The sequence below is a fragment of the Anolis carolinensis genome, chromosome 4 (genome assembly GCF_035594765.1).
Source record: "Anolis carolinensis isolate JA03-04 chromosome 4, rAnoCar3.1.pri, whole genome shotgun sequence".
Taxonomy (NCBI): Eukaryota; Metazoa; Chordata; class Lepidosauria; order Squamata; family Dactyloidae; genus Anolis; species Anolis carolinensis.
Window position 1 is genome coordinate 105988258 of NC_085844.1, and position 18775 is coordinate 106007032.

Consider the following 18775-nt stretch of genomic DNA (forward strand, 5'->3'; position numbering starts at 1 on the left):
TATGAAATAGAATCATTCAGTATTTCATTTCAGAAGGCCCTGTTGACTATAGAACAAACTTTAAGAAGTGCATAATTCTGCCCAAATAGCTCCCACTGCTGCAAGATGCTCCTATTCTATCAAGGAAGAATGTATTTAACATTTTAGTAATCATTCCAGGAGAGTTATAATACTGAAATTCTGTCAAAGTAGGAAGTTGGGGCTTTTAAGATAATAGGTTTTAGTGAAGTCATTTCTCTTCTCTGCCCATACTTTGGAAGAGCTTTTGGAAGCAGAATAAAAAATGTTCTACTGAGTGCAGTTCCTATATTAGTTAATCATGCTATAAATTCAGCATTAAGTTTGTTTGTCATTGGTCTGATTTCACTCACAGCTAGAGGATAAAATGTTACTTTTAAAAATGAAATAGTTGAAGTTAAAGGGTTTTTTATCCATCTCACCTATAGTCAGTCATTAGGATCATCACAATTATACACACACATGCACATACACACAAATCTTCACTTCCTGTTTCAAAGTAACCAAGAGCTTATTTTCATTGGCCTTTTTCAAAAGAAAAACAATAGAATTCCACAAACTGCTGGTCTATGTTACAAAATGTACTGCATCCCTGTTCTCTGTCAACTCAGCATCCACAACAACAGCATGAGGAGTTGCACAATTAAGAACATGCATGAATGATGTTCTTTACCATTTAATTTAGTGAGACAAAATTTCAGTAACTGTAAAAGTAGATAAACATTATATCCAATTTACCTCTGGTTGGATTGTAATTATTATTGTCATGCAATATACCTATCTCTTCATTATTAGTGAAATGAGTTAATTGCACTTAGCTAGTTTGCATTGGCAACTCATTACATTTAAGCTCCTTTCATACCTAAATAAAAGTGCTCCTGGACTAAGTAAATATAATAGTCATCCCTCTGCTTTCATGGGGTTAGGGGCTCAGCTCACTTGCAGAATTGGGGAAGTCTTGCATATTTTCACTATATGTATGTACATGTGGGGAATGGGCTGCCATCATTGAGGTCTCCACAAGGCGTGGAAGTTACTTCTCATTGTACCAGGAAGCAGAGGAGGGGGAATTGGCCCTGCACACCACTTCACTTACAATGCACTTCATGGTTCCTTTTTCTCTTCCTGCATACCACAAGCTTATGTTTGGCCCAGGCAATGGGAAGGTGTTAGCAACTGGAACAGAAACACGCAGCAAACCAAAAGAGGAGAAGGAACTGACTGTATTTACTTTAGCTCTCAAAAAGCCACTGGGAATCTTATTAAGGGGACACATGCATTGAAAAGTGGCACACATATGGAGGTTTCCAGAGCTGTACAAGATGTTCTTTTACATTGGAATATAATTTCATATTTTTTTTTCTGCTCACTGGAGGGAAGGATATTGGAGGCAAAGTTGAAGTATTTTGGCCACATCATGAGAAGACAGGAAAGCTTGGAAAAGATTGTGATGCTGGGGAAAGTGGAAGGAAAAAGGAAGAGAGGCCGACCAAGGGCGAGATGGATGGATGGTATCCTTGAAGTGACTGGCTTGACCTTGAAGGAACTGGGGGTGGCAACAGCCAACAGGGAGCTCTGGCGTGGACTGGTCCATGATGTCACGAAGAGTTGGAAATGACTAAACGACTGAGCAGCAGCAGCAATTTTTTTTCTTGTAGACAACAACTATGAGATAGGTATGTTGACAAAACTCAGGCATCCTGTTGAGCAAATGAGCAACTATTGAATATACAAATACTTGGCTCGTGATGATTTTTTTAAAACCATAATGAAAAAAGTAAAACATTCTTTGGACTCTAGTTTGGTTTCTCTTGTCCACAAATCAGGGCAACTGGCGATTTGCGACAGGAAGTTTATCAAAGCCAGTACAGGAGATTAGTGTTGTTCATGATGGGTCACAACACAGCTTGAAAGAGATATTTTGGGTACACAGTTGTGGAGTTGTAGTACAAAATACCAATGTTCCTAATTTCTGGGCCACATGTTATTCATGTCTACCTTACATTCTCCTTATGCTTGAAATGTGCTCATAGGCCCTAAACTTCACAGTTTGGGGCAGCATAAAATTACCTTGAAGGGCATATTCTGCTTGCCTTTGTTTTTTGTAGCAAGCTGCACAACATTATAGTCAATTAAGAGAGGCTTTCTTGTGTTAAAGATTCCCACTCAAAGGAATGTATTACTCACAGAAGTTTCATATTATTTTTTAATTTTTTTTTCTGGCTGCAGCAATTTATTTGCAGGAATATGGCCATCCCACTGCTTTCAAGACATTCAGCAGCAATAAAAGCCAGGGTCATTTGGACTAATCTGAAACTTTGAAGGATTCTTCAGCTCCTGCCAAACTCAGATTTCTGATGAGGCACTGTGTAATTATGCTGCCATCATCCTCCAATAATAGTACCTCAGTAGCATGTGGAGTTTCTTAATGGATCCTATTTGGGCAGCATACTGTTAAGGGAAATATTCAAAATAAACAATGTATGTTTTCTTTCAATGGCTGGGTAAAATGTAAAAGTCCACTTTGCCATTTATTTAGATAAGAACAGAGATGGGGAAAAGGTAAGCATGGAATACGCCCATCTGTCAGTCTTTACACCATTATTCATGTTCTTTTCTTCAGAATAATCAAGTTAGACTTAAATTTAACTTTGTTTTGAGTAGAAACATTGGAACCAATGAGATTTATGTTACCTGTGATTAAGAGCTCCTCTACATGAGCTGAATAACTTGAATAACTGGATGTCTATATGATTTCCAAGGGCTTTGAGTCCTTATCACAAGGTTAAGCTAGTGTAGCCCCACACTATAAAAACAATATGAGCCAAAGAAAAAGATAATTAGTGCAGGAAGAAGGAGATGGATTGGATCTGCATCACCTTGATGTTGCTGCAGGTGGCTGCAGAGTCCCTAGAAAGCTCCTGGCTTGCACAGATACATCATGAATAGCCAGTGCTTCTCAATCATATCTATTGCAAGTGGGAGATGGCATTTTTTCTAGTGTGCTGGGACAAGTACTGCATTGCTGGGCCACTAGATACAGCTCTCTCCTTTTTCTTCAAAATTCATCATGATCTGGCAGCTGATGACTTGGTGAACCAGTCAATGTTTTTCAGCAAACTCACAATATCATTGCAAATTTGGATATGCTTGTGATCTGGGTGGGTAATGAAGCAATATGGCAACTAGTTCAACATAAACTGAAACATGCATAAATCACTTCATTCTACTTTCTCCTCAAATTGCACTTGACCATGTGATTACTCTTCATAAAAATTTCCAGTAGGTGAAACATTATTTCTGGTTTGCATTTTGGACTAGGTACCTCATCAAATGCAGGCTTTCCCCTATTTCTAGATATTTTAAAAATGGAGTCCCACAAAGGCCATCAAGCAATACAAGACTACTTCTGGGAGTCTGGGGGCTGCCTGTGGCATTTTTGGAGATGGGTGCTACCCAGCTGTAGACCTCTCGATTCACTTGGAAGCAGGGAAAGGCAGGTACTTTAATTTGATGGAAACTGCCACATGTCTCCATTGTATTGTTTCATGATGGCAAATGGAGCAGTGATTCCTGTTGAAATGATACATATGATGGGGAGACAGCAATTCTCCATACTCAGAAAGACACAAAATGCAATGGTAGAAGACTGTTCCCCTGTTGCACTATGGCCCTGATGCCTATTTTCACTACAAACCACAGAATCTCCAGATGATCCAATGTAAGAGTTTATTAAAATCAGAGTATAATAGAAAAGTAAGCAAATATAAAAAGGCAATCAAAATTCAAAAGGTTATTTCCATAAAAGCCAAAAGTCCAAAAATCCATTCAAAGAAAGTATTTAAAACAATTCCCCTGATTATAGTCAAAGACAAGGTATATAAATCCAAGGCATGCAAAACCATGCCTTACAAAACCAAGATGCAGGAACAGCTTGAAAACTGGAAAACATGAATTCCAAGGCCCATGAAACTGAGACCTCTTCATCTGAATGCAGTGTTGCTCTCACAAAGATTAAAAAGCATGAACCACTTTTTAAAAGCCACAATCCCTCCCATGAGATCATTTCTCCTGCACCTGCTTCCCACTCCTTATCTCTAAGTAGCTTGGAGAAATGAGTCTGTCTTAATTGCAGGCCCTGTTTCCTCAACTTCAATCTCTTTGACCTTGACAAACATCTGTCTCCCTCATGTTCCTCAGTCTGCACTTCTGGCAGATTTCCATGGGAACAGATATCACCTTCGCCGTTCTCTTGGGACCTGCCAGGAGATTCCAAACCATCTCTCTCTGGGCTGCTTCCAGACTCCTCTGGGTCCTCTAAGTCTTTCCTAGCACCCACTTCCTCCTCCTCTGAACACTCAGAATCTGACCAGGCTACATCTCCATACTTTCCCTCACTCCCCCCGCCTCATGGGATGAAATCCTAGAATCCAAGAAAACAGGATTAGAATTCCTCCTCAGCCATGGAAGCTCACTAGGTGACCTTGGGCAAGTTCTATTCTTTTAGTCACAGTGAAAGGAAATGATCAGCTTCCTCTGAACAAATCATGGCAGGTGTGACAGGTTTATCTTATGGTCTCCACAAGTAAGAAAGAACTAGAAGGCAACAATACCAAGTATTTACAATCATGCTATATTATGGGGCCTGAATGGGCTGACAAAATAAATAAATAAAAAGATACAGAAAAACAACATGATAATATTACATGAATATTTTCTACAGCAAACATGCAAAACAGTGACTAGCCAAGCTGAATGTTGTGTTACATTTCTTTGCAATCTTGGTTTTGATGTGCTAGGAGAAGATGTCATTCAAAGCAAGTGGGTTCTGTGATTCTACAAAATACGCACATTTATTTGGTCTATAAGGAACAGGACAGAAAGAAGAAAATAGCATTAAATATCAAGAACATAATATAAATTAAAGGCAGGCCAGTAATGATATTATAAATACACAATAAATCACAATAAATGCTCCCAGTCCAAGTGTTATCCACGTACTTTCATGTAACATGCTCAAGCTAATATTCATACAGTACATGAGGCTACTGTGAAGCAAATCAATGTCGTTTGCCCTTGACATTTCAGAACAGTGTGATATTTAGGGAATGACACTATTTTGCCAAAGAAAGAAATAAAAGAAGAAAAGAACACCCCATAGTTAGGCTATGGAAGCAGAACCTGCTCTTGCCCTTTGACATTGTGCCATATATTTCTGTATTTAAATTTTCAGAAATGACAGAAACTGAAGAAGAAATAATCTTCTCAGAACGTGTGAGGTGTGCAATAATACTTTTTAATACTGTTTATAATTGTTGTATGTAACCTTTCAATGAATTTTAACATTTTAAAGTCCGATATTTTAACTGTATAAATCAGTGACGGGCAACCTTTTGCATTTGATGTGTCGAAATTCGTCAAAAAACCTAGCATGACTTGGGTGGTGTGTCACTTTGAGAAAAAAACCATAATTTCGCAATATGTATAGTTTAAATAACAAAAATGTATAATTGTAATGTATAACTGTATTTAATAAATCAAAAACAATTTACTACCATTATTTCAATGTACAACAATCTTGCATTTTAAGCTTCACAAAGTTTCCACACTGATTTCTCTCTATTTTAGTTTCAATATAGTCATGAATAATGAATAATATAATAATATAGTATTATAATATATTTTACTACAATAATAATAGAATGATATAATTATAATATAATGATATAAAATATATTAATAGGATAATATAATAATAGGATATAGTAATAATCTGTCTCTATATAAATGTACTGTTCATTTGTAGGATGGAGTAAACAAAAAAACAACTCGATGAAATGACACCAAATTTGGCCAGAAAACACTTAACAACCCAAGAGGTGACCACCGCGTGTCAGCAAAAATGGCTAGACATGTCAGTGCTGACACGCGTGTCATAGGTTCGCCATCACTGGTATAAATCCTGTCATTGAATTTTAAATTTCATAGTAATACTTTATCATTTTCAATTTATATTGTTTAGATACGTTGTTGATCTCCTGAGTCCTATTATTAGAAAAAGGTGAGATATAAATTAATAAAATACCATAATAATATTCCAATTTAATACCTTGTTACTATGAATCTAGGACACCATCAATTGTAAGACAAAGCCTTTTTTTGATCTCCAATTTTTGAAAAAAAAAATCAATTGCAAGATGCACCCCTTTAATTTAAAAACAGGTTAAAAAGTTGCACTTTTTCTGAAATTACTGAAATTTTCTCAATATTAGTTAAGGGAATAGGATGGAAGTTTAGAGAGGAAATCAGGAGAGTGTTCTTCTATGCATGAGATAAGACAAGAGCACGGGAGAAAAAGCTTGTGAACAGCAAACATCTGAATGGAAACAGTGGCTACACAGGTAAGAGTCAACTCACAATCACTAGAAAGGGAAAGCTGAATCCAAATGTCACACATGCTTGAGTTACTGCAAGGAAAGGCATTGTAATTTACAGAAGCACAAATTACCTTTTGCTTAGCTGAAGTTACCCAAATGGCAACAGTGACTAGGGGAAAATGTCAAATTGCATTAAGTTTGCTGCTTTACTTTTTGCTTCCCCTGTGGAACATCAAACATCTGTGAGTTAATAGAACTCTCATGGAGTAGGAAATGTACAATATGAACAACCTGATCTGTGCATGTGGCTCAATGGGATTTCCTGCCCTCATTAGCCTCAAGCTGATTCGACATCTTTGTTCATGAGTCAGGGGCTAATTCTATGATATAGAAGCATAGCCAAGGTGTGTGTGAGTTACAATGTTGGTCATTTTAAATCTGCATAAAGCAAAGGTACTAGATGAAGAAAAGGGGCAGAAGGATGATATTGAATACCAGATTTCCCCTGCTGCTGCTTTTGTTTCAGCAGGACTAACCTTAGAAGTCCAAATAGTGTTTCACAGAATTGTTTAGCATTTTCCCTGCTTAGACTGCCTGCTCCACAAGCCATTTTGCATGAATTCAGGTATATGTTTCAATAGAATTACATCATTAAATGTCTTGTCTTGGTGATGATCATATATAATTTTTTCAGCCAATTATTTTACACTCACCACTCTACTCCTCCCTCCCCCAGAAGGGATCAAATAACTCAGGGTCCAGTGAAATACTCTTCAGGATAAGTGTGTGCCTTATAGCTTCCTTCAAGGCAAGAGGCACTTCCCCCAATGTATTAAGGCATTTACTACTCCTTGGACCCACCCAAGCAGTCCATATCTGATAGATCCAAGATGGACAAGAGTCAAGATTCCATGTGGTGTGATAGAGTAATTCAAGTGTCTTGTCCACATAATCAAGCTGCAACAATTGAAACAAATCCCAAGAAAATTATCCAGATGGTGCACTGAGCATCTTCCTAGACTCTACAAAGGTATCAAATTATGAATAAATATGGATAATTTTTTATTCAAAGTGTCTGGCAAATTTATCACAGCAAGCAACTGAGGGTTTAATTCCTGGCTCTTTCTCACTCAGAGAAGATCTGCTTAATGTGTGCTGTAGATAGAATAGGTTTTTTTGGTCACCTTCATAGTCACACAGCAGGTACAACGAAACATCTTTGCCAATTATTGGCTGTGTTCACTTTATAACCTTCACCACCTGCTCTCCAGCCTTCATTTAGCCAGTTTCATTGACTGGAGATCTTCTGTAAACCAAAAAGAATTACAGGTACTATGGAACTGAACTGGATACTAAAAAGTGATTGTATCAATAAACCTTTCCATCTCACCATTCCATAGTGAGACCAAGGTCTTGACAGAATTGTCATCCCTGTGTGCCAAAAAATGCCACAGAGCATTCAAAATCTTTCAGATTCCAAAAAATCCCTAGGGGCAGATCACCTTAATCATTCTCCTACCCTGTGCAGAAGGTCGGCTGTTAGCAAAACAAGCTTTATAAGGGAATAATCTAACAGTGACAAAGAAGGTTTTGTCCAGATTGCCCTCCATTCCTTCAATAGGAAATACAAAGTCTAAAGTTTCCTTGAACCAAACTGTGCCCATGGGAACTCATTCTTTCATGTATAATACATTATGTATTTAAATTACTTTTGTATTTTCACTTTCATTGTCAAGAATGAGGTGACAAAGGAGTCTCAGAATAAATATCCTGCTAAATATGAATTAACCACTTCACTTAATTTGTTTCATTCAATAATGTATAATTTATCTCTGCTAATTATATACCCTCTGTCATTTAAACTGCAAGTAAATCTGTTTCCTCATCCTGAAGAAGATGGATTAAAACAGTTGGAAATCAGCTACATCAGCCATACAAGATGTACTTTGTATATTTTAGAACATCAGTAATCTGTTCTTTTTCGACTTCCAAATTCTTCCAACCTTTATCTTATCTCAAAGAAGGCCATCTGCTTCCACATGTAAGATAACTCTTTTTTCACAATTATTTAATATCCTCTGGTGTTTTGTCAGATCTCACAGTAAACATACATTGTTTGGAAAGGTGAAACCATGTGCAATAGGTGGATAACTTGCATCCCAACCATGCAAGACTATCACATCAAGCAAGAAAAAATGTGGTGGAACAGAAAACCCTTGTCTTTGGGTACATCTAGACTGACCATTTCATGTCAGTTGTTTACCTAGTTTCTTTTAAGGGGCATAGGTATTTACAAGGAGATAAATCAGGGTACTAAATAGATCAAACATAGTTTTGCTCCCTCAATGAAATTTGATTTATTATTTATTTACCATATTTATATCCCGTCTTTATCAACCCCGGGGGGGACTCAAGGTGGCTTACAAATGGCAAAACATAAAAAGTTACATTAAGATTAAAATAAGCATACATAATTTTTCTTCAGTCCACAAAATTTTAGCATTGCACTAATATAAACTCTTAGTTGAGCAATTACAAATAAAATGTAAAAAGTCCAAAAAAGAAAAAAGGAGACAGGTAATGGATGAAAACAAAGCAAACAAACATTTATGCTCTCTGCAATGCTAGCAAATGAAATGTGGGAAATGAAGGAACATTTGAGGGCTCCCCATATTTAATTTTCTGGTTCATTTTTTCCCCATCAACTCAGGAAACACTATATTTTGGGACGGCCCTGGTTATGATAATACAATGCTGGTATATTTAGAACACAACAAGGGTGAATTATTGCATATATATCAGCTTTGTTGCCATATGGATGTGGTAAAAAGGTCAAGGTCCTATCTAAGAACCATATGTAATTCTTGTCATGTTATGAGTAGATCTGATAGTAACTCTTGACAGTCATCTACTTGAGAATTTAGATAATTTAGTCCTATTGAATATAAAATATAGCTTCATATTTATTGATTTAAATATTCCTTTACTTTGCAAGGAAAAATATGACAAGGCCGTCTCAGTGTTTGCAAATATATACTGTCTTTTCCTGCAGAGAAATGGCAATCGTTTAGAATGACAGACTTGTACAAAGAGTTGTCAAAACAGACATGAAAATCTTCAACAGAGACAATTTTCTACAGATGGAAACTTTGAAAGCTGCTTGCTACACAAACCATCTGTCACAGACTTCTTGGTTTCTCCAAATATATATTAAAATATAGCTAAATGTCAAAAGGTTGGATCATAGATAAACGATAATCACAAATTTGGTTTTCTTCTATGTTCTTCTCTCATGGAGGGGAACTCTTAAGTCATATACATTTTAGGATTTCAAAACTATGCATATATGAATTTTAAATATTCTCTTCAGCAAGAGTACTAGATTATTTCTCTCCCTCCCCACCTAATAAGAAAGATAAAAAAAACAAAAACAAGGAAACATAAAACTTAGAAAACAAAGAAAAAAGGAGAAAGAAATGAAAAGGGAAAAGATACCAAAAGATAATAGTTGTGACTTCTCATTTTCTCTTCAGCAGTTATTTAAGTATATAATCAATTTATACTATTCTCATATAATACATCTATCTTCCTCTCCATAAAAGTTACCTTTTATATGACATTTCTTCTCTGACAGAAAAAAAAACCTCATAGTCTCAACAGAATTTTCCAAAACCACATTCTTCTCTCTAATTCTAAATCTCTTGATCTCTGTAGGGTTCTGTAAATGCTCTTCAAAAACTCAAATACAATTCTTCTTTCTTTGAGTTTGTTACTCATTGAAACTATTATTTCAACTTGAAATTCCACATTTTTCAGATTCTTATTCCCCTGGCAAGACTCTGTGACTGAATCCCAGTTTCTCCAAAGATTCTTCTCCATTTTCTTTTGTCAGCATCTGGTTTGACTCCTCTTTCATTAGTTTCACTTTACCTATTTCTTCAAAGATTACTTGATCATTTAGACTTTCTAAATCTTCCTTTCAATGAATCTCCCTTCATTTCTTTAAATGTTGTCATATTTACTAGGTTTGTGCAATTCGGCTGGAGGGTGATCCATTTTTGGTTTCTGTTTTCGGGAGCTTCCCAAAAAATTGCTAAAATTGGGGGAAAATCTGTTTTCAGCCACACAGCTGACAGATCTGAGAAGATCTGGCCCATTTATGGCAATGGGGAACTTATGAGGCTCCTCTTTCCATTCCTGGGACCTTTTTCTTTCTTCCCTTCAAGGGAGTCTGGGTTTGAGCAATGGCGTTAAGGAAGCACTCTTCCTGGGACCCTTTTCTTTCTTCCTTTCAAGTGAGCCTAGGTTTGAGGAATGGGGTTAAGGAAGCATGTGCAGTTTGCTCTTGAATAGAAGGGAAGAAGCTGTACCCGGCAGCCATATGGGACATTTCGGGCAAATAAAAATGGTGGCTGAGCATTTGCCATTACAACCATCCAGAGAAGACAAAGAAACTGAAGGAAAATGGTTAAAATGGATCTGTGCACAAGTCTAATATTTAGTAACATTTTGTATAGTCAAGAACTTAAATTCATGTATATTTTTGCAAATACAGTAGTAGTTTTATTTTGTTGTATCAGCAAATGCAATGTATCTTTTCATCAAAGCAATAACATTTCCCAGTCTTAATAATCCAATGTGATTCCATCAAAAGTGGTTTAGACTTCCCATTTTAATATTACTGTATCCATAATCAATTAGGTAATAATTACAGCACAATCCAGTGAGGCTTTTTGCATATATAGTCTCTTTCTTCTTAATCCAGAAAGAAAGCAACTTGCTGATGTCATGATGTCACTGAAGAATTGAAGTTCCCTTTAATTGTAATCCATAAATCCCAGATGTTAGATGAAAAGTTGTTCAAAGAAAATAAGGTGGCAGACTTTTTTCTCCTTGCAAACATGCTTTTGCCAGCATGAGTATAATGGTATCTTCTCCTGTGCTCCAATCTTGCTGGATTGATTATGTTTCCACAGTTGCTGTTTGGGTAACAAGGTTTCCTGAGAACTTGTATGTGATTCCCCCAATCTTCCCATTATCTGAGGGGGGATATTCAACAGCTGGAAATTGCCTCCGTGCTACTGACTGTTGCTGTCATTCCCTTGGTAGTTGGACCCCAAGCTAGATTCACCACTCACTATAAATCTCACAAAACTTTACAACACATGCTTAATGGCTAAGATTTTCCCTTTACATTATGTTAAATTACTCTGACTCTGTCCAAGATCATTGCTTTACTTCAAGACAAAAAAAAATTACTTTACCCAGAGTGAATGTGTAAAAAGATACAATTATTCTCACAAATAAACTTTAAACACTAAGTATTATTATTATTAATCTCTTGTTTTTTTCTCACCATGCGGAAACTCAAAGGGCCTCACAACTAAAACAACTAACACAACTAAAAATACTAAAACAGTATTAAACAACATTAATATTAAAACAATTCAAGGATATTTTGAGGAGAGGATCCTGGAGACAGTGTTTCACACACAGAGAAGTACTAAAAAAAATGCTTCCAAACTGTCATTTGGGGAGGGGGGGGCAATGTAAAAAGAGATACATACTACTAATAACAACATGAGTCAATACACTTTAGAGGTACGGTAAATATTTAGCATTAGTCTGAGGACTAGCAGATGTTGTTACATGCACACTTGCAAATATACACTTTGACAATACTAAATATTCTCTCATGTACTTTGAATTGACCAAGGTAAAGTAAAGAATATGAGAGGTATTCTTTCTTGGATTAATATGAGTATGAATTATGTATAGCTTACCATCCCAAATGAGAGCCAGTATAGTACTGTGAGCATTGCATTATGAATTTGGAGACCAGAGCTTGAATTCATGTTGTTACTACATGCACCATAATATCTAATAGCACTAATTAAGATTAGCATTCCAACACTAGACAGGTATTAGATTAATAACGGGGGCGAGTTACAGGGAGAGATCTACTCCCTTGTTTAAGGAGCTCCACTGGCTGCCGTTCATTTTCCGGTCCCAATTCAAGGTGCAGACCATCATTTATAAAGCCCTAAACGGTTTGGGACCCACCTACCTTCCTGACCGTATCTCCTACCATAAACCTGCCCGATCTCTCTGATCATAAGGGGAGGCCCTCTTGTCACCCCTGCCTATATCTCAGGCCCGCCTTGTGGGAACAAGGGAGAGGGCATTTTCTGCTGTGGCCCCCCGTTTGTGGAACTCACTGCCCATTGAAATCAGGCAAGCCCCCACCCTTTTAGCCTCTAGACTGTTTCACTATCTGATGTCCCTGTCCGCCGAGGTTTTTATTCTTATCCCTTTCTCACCCCGAGTTTTAACTTAGTGTTCATGCGGCCCGCCCTTGTTATATTGCTTTCTTGACTTTGTGTTGTACTGTACATTATTATCTATTGTATTGTTTAATTGTATTATGATATGTTGTTTTTATATTTTGTTATATTGTATTGTCCTGGGCATGGCCCCATGTAAGCCGCCCCGAGTCCCCGTTGGGGAGATGGTGGCGGGGTATAAATAAAGTATTATTATTATTATTATTATTATTATTATTATTATTATTATTATTAGTTTCCTCTGCTATTTCTGAATCTAATATCTAGGTAGCTTAGAGAAGTAAATACTTATACTTTCCAACCCATTAATGTGGGTTTGATATCCAGGGTTTCATGTATCCACACTCCCAGAAGTGTATGTGTTCCTGTCTTCCAGTGTGATTCTATGTAATCCTTTCAGCCAAAATATAGTAAAAAAAAAGAAAAGAAAAAAAGAGTAAAGTTCATTATTATCCACTGTTTCAGGTACCCATGGTGGGTCATCCTATATATTTATTTCACATGCCCAGAAGACATGCTTAATAGCAAATACTGGCTGGATCTCTTACTTTGCAGTGGGCCTTATGTCAGCCTTAGGAATTTGAATAATACACATTGTATTACTTAGTGTATTATATACAGACATTTGCATTAGAGCTAGGAATGGTCCCATGGCTGCAATTCCATAATTTCTGGAATCTAGAGCAGCAATGAGAGAGAGAAAGCGGGTGGGGGTGGAGAAAGTCATTTGTATGTGTTGGAGCTTAACTAGCTCTTTTCATTATAGCAGCTTCCAGTGATAAGTGATGAGCTACTGTGCCACTGGAAAGGTGACACTTTTACTGGACAGCTTGATACTTTACCTGAGGGAATGACTATAAAGTAAAACAGCTAACAACAGAGGTAGAGTATGAGCAATATGTTATATGGCTCATTTAGAATATATATGAACAAAGCTGAAGATGAAACTTATCAAACGTCTGATAAAAGCAAGGGATATACAGGTTAAAATTGTCCATATGGGTAGCTGAAATAGTGACAATGATATGTTTGCTTTCTGAGAGTTCAGTGCATACAAACATTGTTTCATGCACAAAAGTATTGAAATATTATAAATAACTACAGTTAGAGTCTTATTTATCCAAGCTAAACGGGCCGGCAGAAGCTTGGATAAGCGAAAATCTTGGATAATAAGGAGAGATTAAGGAGAAGCCTATTAAACATCAAATTAGGTTATGATTTTACAAATTAAGCACCAAAACATCATGTTATTCAACAAATTTGACAGAAAAAGTAGTTCAATACACAGTAATGTTATGTTGTAATTACTGTATTTACGAATTTAGCACCAAAATATCATGATATATTGAAAACATTGACTACAAAAATGGCTTGGATAATCCAGAGGCTTGGATAAGCGAGGCTTGGATAAGTGAGACTCTACTGTACTTTTAGACTATGAATACAAGGTGCATATGAAAGAGATTTCCATTTGGGTCTTATCTCCAAGATATCTCATATCTTCAAATTCCAAATATTGGGGGGGGGGGTCAAAATCCAAAACACTTCTGGGGGCAGTTTCAGACAGCTCTTTAACCTGGGAGCAACCGTGTTTGTTAAAAGCGAGTGTTCCCGGGTTACAATTCACTCACCCCCAGAAAGCTTTGGGGGGGGGGGGATATGCAGATGCCCTCCTGAAGCCTTCCAGGAGGACAGGGAGACAGCCCCCACCCCCTCTCAAAGCCTGTATAAAACTCCTTTAAAAATAAAATAACGTACCCAGCCGTCATTAGACTGCTGCCGGAGCTCTCCTAGCACATAAGAATGGAACGCCAGGAGAAAGGGGGAGGAGAAAAATTGCTCCTGTCTCCCCTCTTCTGGCACATCATTCCTACACTCCAGGAGAAATCCGAAAGCAGTCTAATGGTGGCCAGGTAAATTATTTTATTTTTAAAGGCTTCTTGGGGGGAGGGGGTGGGAGCTATCTAGGGTTTCTTTGGCTCCAGGAGACAGATGTGTAGATGGGCACCAGAAGTCGTGTGGTGCTATCTCTAGTCCCATCTACACAGCCCCTGCACCTGGAATGACCCGGGTCTTCTGAAAGATCCGGGTCTTTCCAGCAGATAAATTACCTCCTCACAAAGCAGAGTTTTCCTGCTTTGTGATTCTAGGATCTGATATTGGATTATTCAGGACATGGATATATGTTTTATTTTGTGTTTGTAGAATGATTCTAGTTCAACTGCGACCATCTTTTTTTTTGTATTTACAAGATACTCATTTGGTGGGAGGCATAGCAAAAGTTCTGCTGCTTTCCCTTTAAGTGTTTGCTTTGATTAATCACTCCACAATTCACTAAAGCATTCCATTACATGATTGCCACAGGCCATGCTAATTTTTAGTTTAATAATGTTCCTTCCTTGTACTAGCTGGTGCTTTGCATAATTTTTCCACCCCTATTCCCACAGAGGGTGACAGCCATAATTCGGTTTTTGTGGCATTTTATATGATAGAGGTGAAAGATGTTCAACTGTATCAGGGAACTGAACAGAAGGCCGGCTAGAAGTGCTGGCTTCTTGACAGCAAAAATGTAGCATAAGAGCAATCTGTTTTATATCCACATCTTTTTGCTGAAAGTGAGATGAATGAACCTAGTGGTATACCTATTGAATGAAAATAAAATTGTGTGTGTGCACACTCTAGACATGTACATTGCTAGTACTCTGTACCCTTTGCACCTGGAAACACTGGAGTCTATTAATCTGCTGGCTTTGTTAGAAAGCAATATTTGGAGCCAGGTTTGAGCAAATAGCAGGAACAGTCAAAAACATTGTTGAAGTGAAAGCTCAATGACACCAAGCATCTGGCAAAATGCAGACCTCTCTGGAGGGGTCAAACATTGTTCAGAATAACTAGGAAACAGGTACTTCAGAGGATCAACTATTTGGTCTTTATGGGGGCAGGAAGAGCAGGTCATTAAAGACACTGAAAATGCCATCTCCCCTACTGTCAAAAAGTACTTATCAAAGAAAGGATTTCTGAGATATTTGTAGCAGGGATTTTAGAGCGAGGTTATAGATGTACTTGATCATCACCAGAATTTTCATCCCTACGATAGGCTTCCTTCACTTTTATGTCAAGATTTTAGGAGGAGGAAAGGATCTTCTTTGGCTGTTGTGTCACAGATTTTTCCTATTTGTGTATGTGTCCTCAAGTTTATTTATTTATTTTATTAACAGTATTTATATTTCGCCCTTCTCACCCTAAAGGGGACTCAGGGCGAATTACAATGCATATATACATGGTAAACATTCAATGCCATTTTAGACATACAACATATACAGATAAAAGTAGAGGCACTTTTAACATTTTCCAGCTTCCGGCTTCATGAGGGTATGCTTGATTCCAGCCTCAGGGAGAGCTACCTATTCATCATCCACTGTGACACCAAGTCCTTTTTGATCCTAGTACTTCTTCATTGCTCTTCGCACGCTAGCAGTTTTATGGTGTTGTAAATTACGTTAAATTAGGCTCCCTGCATTAAGCGGTATCTAAATTCTCTAGTCACAGCTGCAGCTGTTTTCAAGCTGCTTACATGGGCAGCAAGCTAAACTATTAAACGGCTGGGAGCTTAATCCGACACAGGCTTAGAACCAATGACCTTTTTAGTCAGTAGTGATTTATTGCTGCTGGCTACTAACCAACCACAGCCCAGCCCCTGGCCCAGTAAATTACTTGTTACCTAATTGCAACCTCATGAATTTCATAGGATTTTCTTAGCAACAAATAGTCAAAGATGGTTGTACCAGTTCCTTCCTCTGAAACGTAGCCTACAGAACCTATTACTTGGTCTCCCATCTAAGTACTAACAAGGACCAACCTTGTTTAACTTCCAAAATCATATGTCCCTATGGATTGTCACAAATCACCTCTCATATTTCCCACCCTGTGTTTATGTGCATGTATGTATGCATGAAAATGCATGTTTTCAGGCTTTTTCAGAGGAAGGAGAAATGTTCTAATGACCCCTGGAGGTTGAGCACATTAGTAAAAGAGATCCGTCCTTCCTTTCTTCTTTTTATCTTTAACTCATCATTTTGTGCTACAGTTATTCTATGTTATTGTATGTGTGTAGGAGATAAACATGACAAAATTATTTTTGTGCGGGGGGAGAGGGATGCCTACAAAATTCATTTGGAAGATCAACACCACAAAATAAGTGAATAGTAGGGCAAATTGATATTCTATTTCTAGGAATGGAAGAAAAAGATCTGAAATTTTGCAGAAAAATTGGGAGAATATTGATATCATTACAGTTTCACTTAGACCTCAGTTGACATGCAGGACGTTGGAGAAACTTCTGGTTGCTAAAGAGGTGATTGACAACAAATGATAGGACTTTCTTCAGACTTCACAACTGTTAAGTGAAATACCACCAATGTTATTGCCATTGTAAAGTAATATCTAGGGTGGTTTAAGAAGATAATCCTTGGCAGTTTTGCTTAATGGACATGAAACCACCATACAAAACCTAAAATGGATATTCTTCATGCAATGGAACATAGAAACAAGCATTCAGCTCACAGGCTCCGTGGATATATGGTGCTCACTGCGCACAGTAAGTTTTGTATGAATCTAGACGTTGCTGTGTAACTAATGCTAGGTGTCATCCATGTAATCTTTTTATCTATCTATCTTTCCTAAATGAGATCATAGTTATATTATATGCTGTATACATCTGACAAGATATTAAGGCATGGTGGGAGAGAAAGAGATGCTAAAGCCTGAAATTCTTTCGTCATCTTGTCACAGTCATATCAAAGCTGGGTGAAAGGTCCCGTTCTTTTTTTTAATTGCATTTCATTGCATTCATTAATTATGAATTTATACAGCTTTTTTTAGTTTTATAAACACTGACATTACACATGCTTGTGTACTCATGCCCTCACACACTGAAGATTCTGTTGAAGGATAGGTTTCTTGGCTTCTCACCAAATCTTATTTTTACAACAGTGTGAGCCTATTATTCCTCAATGATCATTCCAACTCACAATCATTCCTCTATAATATTTAATGAGCTCTAATATCCTAAATGGAAATCACTCATTTGTTTATAATGATGGCTTTGACTTGCATAATGAGTTCTGATGAATATACTGGTTTGAAATGGGGTGGGTGGGAGAATGAAACAACTGGATTAGAGTTTAACAACAATCATTTTCAGTAATTTACACAATGCATCAACCAACAGCACAAGTTATTTACAACATTTATCATATGGATATATTAAATACATCCAGTTTTATTTTGAATTTTAATTATATATGATTTAACTTACTCTTGGGAAATCTCGGTGGATTATCATTGACATCAGTGAGAGTGATGTTCACAGTAGTGGTCCCCGCCAATCCTCCAAGCTGTCCTCCCATATCCTTGGCTTGGATGAGAACCTGATATTGTTCTTTGACTTCTCTGTCCATGTTTGGCAAGGCTGTTCTTATAACACCTTTAAAGAGAAACAAATATGCATTTTATATGATGCTAATGTAGATTTATGAGTCAGAATTGCACAGTTTGACAATCTTTAGATTCTGGTGACTTCCAAGTATGTTGGACTTCGGAATGGAAACAATATTCAAACAAGGGTAGTTAAAACAAGGGTCTTCCTGAAATTAAGGAAATACTTAGAAGAAGAAAAAATCCAAAAGACCTTTTTTTTCCTCCCAAGCTTTCAGATAGATTTAGAGACTATTCCAGTCTCTCCTCCAGTAATCAACTTATTTTCCTGCCATGAACATTTTCTCACTGAGAGGTCAAGTGGGCAATGGGGCACCCGATCAGAATCCAGTTTTGAAGACTGTGGGACATTCTTGGAGATTGAATATATTGCTGTGCATAGGATGTCAGAGTGTACACAATGGTCACTCTATGGGCCATTATATCACCATAGCAGCATTACAAGGAGAAGACTGTCACCCCCTATGTTTTGATAACTAGTGCAAGAAGGTGCTGGCCTCCACCAGTACTTCTGTTTTTTGAATAAGTAATTCTTTATTT

At 37.3% G+C, this 18775-nt stretch overlaps 1 protein-coding gene across 7 annotated transcripts in view; it reads right to left on the reverse strand.

Moving 5' to 3' along the window:
• The window catches only part of cdh12 (cadherin 12), an 868710-nt gene that overhangs the window by 52183 nt on the left and 797752 nt on the right, over window positions 1-18775 (reverse strand). For all 7 annotated transcript variants that reach the window (XM_062977611.1, XM_008114209.3, XM_008114208.3 and 4 more), the window contains one exon: window positions 18057-18224. In XM_062977611.1, the coding sequence (XP_062833681.1) occupies window positions 18057-18224 (168 nt within the window). The remainder of the gene's footprint in view (window positions 1-18056; window positions 18225-18775) is intronic.